General features: G+C 45.8%; 1 protein-coding gene across 2 annotated transcripts in view; it reads left to right on the top strand.

The window, feature by feature from the left end:
* The first annotated feature begins 2,393 nt into the window (after nucleotides 1–2,393).
* The window catches only part of dyrk2 (dual-specificity tyrosine-(Y)-phosphorylation regulated kinase 2), a 15,346-nt gene continuing 10,539 nt past the window's right edge, over nucleotides 2,394–7,200 (top strand). Inside the window, exon 1 of one of the 2 annotated variants that reach the window (XM_071534952.1) lies at nucleotides 2,394–2,449. In XM_071534952.1, the coding sequence (XP_071391053.1) occupies nucleotides 2,410–2,449 (40 nt within the window). In that variant the 5' untranslated portion in view covers nucleotides 2,394–2,409. Of the gene's footprint in view, nucleotides 2,450–2,796; nucleotides 2,957–7,200 lie in introns of those variants that run through there. The other variant, XM_071534953.1, reaches the window with a different exon arrangement.

Genomic DNA, 7,200 nt, shown 5'->3' with positions numbered 1-7,200 from the left:
CTGACAGTTAGCACAGTTAGCATCGTTAGCCTCCATGCTGACAGTTTGAACACTAAAGCGGGCTGAACAACAAGCTAGCAGTCTGCACACTGGGACAACACACAGCTAACTGCTTCAGGTAGAACATTACAGGAGGAAAGTTAGTTATTAAAATGAATGAGTGTGTTTACCAGTCCATGTTGTGAAGAGTCAGTTCAGTTCCCGCTCCGCGAGGTTCTTCTTCTTCTTCTTCTTCTTCTTCTGTTAAAAGTTGCGGCAGTTCAGACGCAACAGTCGATCCCGGATGAAAAACAGAAATAAAGACTTTTCACCTATAAATGATTGAGACTCTTCTGTTTTCATCTAATATGACGGAAGACTTCAATCAGAAACTCTGTGGATGAAACTGTCTTCATAAATGAAAAGGATTAGTATCTGTTCTTATTCAAACTGTGGGTTCGTTTGGTTTAGTTTGGTTTCTGTTATCGACTCGTTCTGTCTGGTGAAGTTCTTCTTCGTGACTTTGTTGGTCTGCTGGCAGGAAAACCTTCGCCTCCTGCTGGCTGAGATCAGAACTACAACAAACCCCGTCCACTGCCCCATAGACAAATATCTGATCAATGATTAGAAATTAGGAATCAATAAAAAGGTTAATTTGTAAAAGAACAGATGCAGACCTGTTATATTTATACATTATATATATCTGTATTCATACTGTATGTAAAGGGAAAAATTATTATTTTAATATTAATGTTAGAAGGAGTAAACTGCAGTTTACAGAGCAGGTTTTCTGTTTTTATTTGACTTCTCCCAGATTCTGTTGTTCAGGAAAACGGATTCAGTCAGACCAGCAGGTCAGTTTGGTCCTGATGCTGCGTTCAGGTCCTGTTGGATTTACTGTAAATACGAGCTGCAGCTGGGGAGGCCCGTCATGCCTCCTGCTGCTGAGCGGCTGCCAGAACAACATGATCAGAATCAATATGATCGATTACTTTCACAGCAACACAATCTGCTGTTCATATGAAGAGCAACAACACCTGCTGCACCTCGTTTGATTGTTTGTTTGTTTGTTTGTTTCCAGCTGATTTTAAATTGATAAATGAAACAGATTTTGGATGCGTCCTGTTCTCCTGATGCACCTGAACGCATCACGGCCTCCAGCTGACCGGCCTGAAACCTGAATCATGTGAAGATGAGATCAAATCAACCAAACATCACACACACACACACACACACACACACACACACACGCACACTCTGTCGGCCATGTTGGCTCCATGGCCCCGCTCCATAGTAACAGCTGATTGTGTTGTCATGTTACCATGGTGACGGTACAGAGGATGTTCTTCCTCTTTCTCTCTGACATCATAGCTCGCCAATCTGTGTGTGTGTGTGTGTCTGTGTCTGTGTGTGTGTGTGTGTCTGTGTCTGTGTGTGTGTGTGTGTCTGTGTGTGTGTGTGTGTGTGTGTGTGTGTGTGTGTGTGTCTGTGTGTGTGTGTGTGTGTGTGTGTGTGTGTGTGTGTCTGTGTGTGTGTGTGTGTGTGTGTGTGTGTGTGTGTGTGTGTGTCTGTGTGTGTGTGTGTCTGTGTGTGTGTGTGTGTGTGTGTGTGGTCTCAGGTATCAGGGCTTCCAGTAACTCTATAGAACAGGTTCCTTACATAACAGACACTTCAGTTTGATTGAACAAACTTTACTGGAAACATAAGAAGCAACAACATGAACACAGAAACTCTACAACTACCTGTCTGTCTCTCTGCCTGTCTGTCTCTCTGCCTGTCTGCCTGTCTGTCTCTTGCTGACTCATGTAAAGCTTTGTTAGTCTCCAAACAGCTTGATAAACATTAATTACTACTACTACTACTACTAGTAGGCTACTAGTACTACTACTCTACTACTACAAATAATACTAATAATAACCTCAGTTGTTTAGTTATGTTCTGCTCCATGTGTTATGTGACTGCTAACTTCAGATATTAACAGTCAGTTGTTGGTTTCTCACCTCTCTGTTGTTTTGCCTCGCCTCTGTTTGTTTGCTGGGCGGAGCGTCCCAGGTGGGCGGAGCCAGCCACGTGGCCCCGCCCCCTACTAATACTCTGCGATAACAAAATTTTAGCTTCATTTTTTTTTCATTCTCCTGTTGTCTTACTGTCTATTATTTGTATGTTGTTATTATTATTATGTTATAATTATTGTTATAAATAAAAACATGAACTGATATTTTATTGGGAATTGTACTCTTTTTTTCTCAGTATTGTTTCTGATAAACAGTAAATTAAACTTAACTGAGTGAAAGAGGGAGGAGGAGGAGGAGGAGGGAGAGGAGGAAGAGGAGGAGGAAGACCAGCAGGAGGAGGAAGAGGAGGAGCAGCAGCAGGAGGAAGAGGAGGCTCCTGTCCCGGCTGTGTGTCCAGAGGAGAGGAGCGGCCGCCATGTTAACCAAGAAGCCCGGAGCCTCGGTCCTGCCGACGGGTGAGCAGAGCCTCTGTAGCCGGCCAGGGGGCTCCTGAGCCCGGCCGGCCCGGCCGACACACACCGCTGACCCTCCGGCTCCGTTAGCGGTCATTTATTAGACTGTAAATGTACCGGATAGAGGCAGAAACGGCCGGAGCCTCGCCGCCTGTCAGGCTGACAGGGACAGAAACAGAAATAGAAGCAGATAGAAACAGATGCTGCCTGTCCGCCTTCTTCATTTAATTACATTTAATTTGATTTAAAAGACAGAAATGAAAGAAACGGGTCAGGCGGGTGTGCCGACAGAAACAAACAGACCTCTCTGTGTTAAACGAAGTGTAATTTTACATTATAAGATTTCTGCTGCTTTACAGAGCAGAAACAGACAGAAATAAACGCCGCTGGTCTTTTCTGCCCCTCCGGTTTATTTTTAACCAAACAGATGAGAAGTGACAGCGGAGAAAATACACGAAACCCGAACAGAGAGACGGGATCACAGCGGAACCGGGTCGGGTCTGGTTTTCGGTGTGTTTACATGTTTCCTCTGTTTTCCTCGGTGTGCCGGGCTGCTTCAGGCCGTCTGGCGCTGTGTTCACTGTTTCTGTGGTTTTTACTCCACTTCTGCGGGTATTTCTGAGTGTTTGGAGGGTATTTCTGAGTGTTTTCTGTGTATTTCTGGGTGTTTTCTGTGTATTTCTGAGTGTTTTCTGTGTGTCTGTCCGGTCGCTGGTCCTCGGCCTGCTGGTTCAGCTTTAGCTTCTGTTTTAATGTCAGAGATAATTCACATGGATGCCCGTCCTCTCCTGTGAGCAGCCTGGTGTTTTTCAGGCTGTTTGCTGGTCGCTGTGAGGCTGGAGGCAGCAGCTCGGCCACTAGCAAGCAAACAGACGCTAATGTCGCTTTCACACACGGTTATATCGCTGTTATAACACGTTATCTTACTGTAATAACGGCTGCTGTAGACTGTTATCACTGTTATTACACATTATATCCATGTAAACCAGGCTGCTGCAGAGTCAGTAGCATGCTAGCCGCTGTTAGCCTGCTGGATTAGCTGTAATGCATTATAGCTTTACAGACTACAGGAGACAGATGGTTTCCTTTAGAGAGCGTTATAACGTAACGTCATGTATTTCTCCTGGTGTGTGTAGCGTGATTAGCTCACTGTTAGCCTAGCAGACAACACACAGAGAGAGTAGCTGCTGTTTAGCCTGATGCTGCTATTATGCTATTATTACATTATAATCCACTTATATGAATGTAAGGCAGGCTGCTGTAGACTTCAGGTAGCATTAGTGTCTGTTAGCCCTGCTAGCCTGCTGGCTGCTGTCAGTGTTTTTAGCTAATGGACTTCTGTTATTATAATGAATTAATTCTAATGTCATACAGGCTGCTGTCTGGATCTTATATCACAGTAATATCTGTTTAATGATCTTAATGTAAGTGTTCCAGCCTTATAGCATTGTAGCAGCTATTATAGACTATTAAAGACAGGTGTACTGTATAATACAGGCTGCTGTAAAGCCTTTAGCTACACAACATTACTGTGTATTTAACCTGATGTAATACAACTCTTCCAGACCTTTAGGCAGCACCAGCCACTCGTAGTTCCACTGTTAGCTTGCTAGATAAGGCAGTGTTTATGTAATGTAGACTAATGTCACTATTAGAGACTAGTGTATTTATTCTAATGTAAGACAGGCTGATGTCACCACAGCCTCCTGCAGGGCCAGAAGCAGGGCCAGAAGCAGGGCCAGCAGGGCCAGCAGCAGGGCCAGCAGGGCCAGAAGCAGGGCCAGCAGCAGGGCCAGCAGGGCCAGAAGCAGGGCCAGCAGCAGGGCCAGCAGGGCCAGAAGCAGGGCCAGCAGGGCCAGCAGCAGGGCAAACAGGGCCAGCAGGGCCAGCAGCAGGGCCAGCAGGGCCAGCAGCAGGGCCACCTTATTATTGTCTATATCAGCCTTATTATAGTATATGTCAACCGTATGATATATAGACAGTATGTCAGCCATGTGATACTATATATATATCAGCCTTATGGCAGTTTATGACAGTATATATCAACGTTACGACAGTATATATCAGCCTCATCATGACAGATCTCTGCGATGTGTGTGTGTGTGTGTGTGTGTGTGTGTGTGTGTGTGTGTGTGTGTGTGTGTGTGTGTGTGTGTGTGTGTGTGTGTCACTGCTGCAGGTTCCCACTCCTCCTGTCCAGCAGCATGCCATGCATGTTCTCCTGCGTTGTGGCATTTCCAGCACAGTGTCATGTTCACATCATAACACAACACGCTGTTCCACTGCATCATGCTGCTGTGATGCAGTGTGTTCTCCAGACCATGTGACCAGATATTCATGTTATTATGTAATGCAGACCTGAAGCCTGCTGGACCAGAACCAGGAGCAAACTACCAGGGACAGAGTCTGAGTGTGGTTTGTAAGCAGTTTGTATGAAAGTTGTATGCACATTGTATGTAGTGTGTATGCAGTGTCTATGCAGTGTGTGTACAGTGTGTATGCAGTGTGTATGCAGTGTGTATGCAGTGTGTATACAGTGTGTGTGTGTGTGTGTGTATACAGTGTGTATGCAGTGTGTATGCAGTGTGTATACAGTGTGTATGCAGTGTGTATGCAGTGTGTATACAGTGTGTGTGTGTGTATACAGTGTGTATGCAGTGTGTATGCAGTGTGTATACAGTGTGTGTGTGTGTGTGTGTGTATACAGTGTGTATGCAGTGTGTATACAATGTGTATGCAGTGTGTATGCAGTGTGTATGCAGTGTGTATACAGTGTGTATGCAGTGTGTATGCAGTGTGTATACAATGTGTATGCAGTGTGTATGCAGTGTGTATGCAGTGTGTATACAATGTGTATGCAGTGTGTATGCAGTGTGTATGCAGTGTGTATGCAGTGTGTATGCAGTGTGTATGCAGTGTGTATACAGTGTGTGTGTGTGTGTATACAGTGTGTATGCAGTGTGTATGCAGTGTGTATACAATGTGTATGCAGTGTGTATGCAGTGTGTATGCAGTGTGTATGCAGTGTGTATGCAGTGTGTATACAGTGTGTATACAGTGTGTATGCAGTGTGTATGCAGTGTGTATGCAGTGTGTATGCAGTGTGTATGCAGTGTGTATGCAGTGTGTATGCAGTGTGTATGCAGTGTGTATACAGTGTGTATGCAGTGTGTATGCAGTGTGTATGCAGTGTGTATGCAGTGTGTATGCAGTGTGTATACAGTGTGTATGCAGTGTGTATACAGTGTGTATACAGTGTGTATGCAGTGTGTATACAGTGTGTGTGTGTGTAGCTTCCCTCTGTCCTGGTTTACAGGATTAGAAACTGAAGGAGACGATGCAGATTAGATTCAGATTAGAGCTGATAGAACCAGCAGAGCTGAAACAGGACTGGAACCCTGAACCTGAACCCTGAACCCTGAACTCTTAAACCTGAACCCTGAACCCTGAACCCTGAACCTGAACCCTGAACCCTCAACTTGAACCCTGAACCTGAACCTGAACCCTGAACCCTGACCCTGAACCCTCAATCTGAACCCTGAACCCTGAACCCTGAACCTGAACCCTGAACCCAAACCCTGAACCTCAACCCTCAACCCTCAACCTGAACCCTCAGTGTGGATTGTCAGTGAGCTGCAGCTGAGTCTCTTCCTGGGTTCATCCAGTAGTTTGTTGTGTTTTTCTTCTTGGTGGATAACCGGCCAATCACCAGCCTCTGAGCCCATCGTCTATCGGTCTGATCGATCAGACTCTGGGGGCGACGGCCAATATTTTGGGGTTGAGACGCGAGAACGGAGTCGGGGTTGAGAGACGACGTCTACGACCGGATTGTTTCACAAGTGTTTTAGGTCCGGACGACATTTGGGCTAATCTCTATAAACAGATCTCTGCATATGAGACTCGTCTCTCGACTCCGACTCCATTCTCTCGTCTCAAGTCGCTGATCGGACTGTAAACGATGACCGGCTCACGGAAGAGGAAGTCTTGGCCCGGATGTCCGCCGGCTGCACCGGAAACCCCCAAATATTGGCCGTCGCCCCCAGAGTCTAATCGATCAGACCGATAGACGATGGGTTCAGAGGCTGGCCAATCACAGACGAGGTGACGTCACCTCCAGATGTTTCCAGTCTGATGTGAGAAAATGTTTCAGGATGTAAAACCTCAGCGGTAAACGTCAGGTTTTGGTGTCAGTCCCTCAGGATCAAAGAGCGAGGGCTTCTTTCTAGAGCCGCCATTTTGCACCGAGAGACGTTCAACAATCATACAGGGAGAGATCCACCAGAGGAGAGAGACCAGTTTCTCCACCACAGGAGCAGGAGAGAGACCAGCATGCAATGCAGCAGACTCAATAGACCAGAATGCAAAGCAGCAGAGTCAATAGACCAGCATGCAATGCAGTAGTCTCAATAGACCAGAATGCAATGCAGCAGAGAGACAGGTTGGGGTTTCACTTTTTTCAACTGGAGACTCTCACTCTCTTGCTGTTACTCTCTCTCCTCCTACATGTAAAACCAACAGCAACAAGTCAAGGACTGTTGTCTGGAGGTTGCTGAAAGGCATTCTGGGAAACGTAGGAAATCACTAACTGAGAAATCACTGATTCTTCAAACTCAGTCTGGATGGAAATTCTGGATACCAAAAGTCAATGAATAACACTGTTCACTAACTGTCTCTCTCTCTCTGTCTCTCTCTCTGTCTCTCTCTCTCTGTCTCTCTCTCTCTCTCTCTCTCTCTCTCTATCTCTCTCTCTCTCT

The sequence above is a fragment of the Centroberyx affinis genome, unplaced genomic scaffold (assembly GCF_046629955.1).
Source record: "Centroberyx affinis isolate AG114_WGS23_722 - 3 ecotype Tasmania unplaced genomic scaffold, CSIRO-AGI_Caff_v1 ptg002637l_1, whole genome shotgun sequence".
Lineage (NCBI taxonomy): Eukaryota > Metazoa > Chordata > Actinopteri > Beryciformes > Berycidae > Centroberyx > Centroberyx affinis.
Note: the sequence above shows the minus strand (reverse complement) of the source record. Positions and strands in the feature narration are given on the sequence as shown.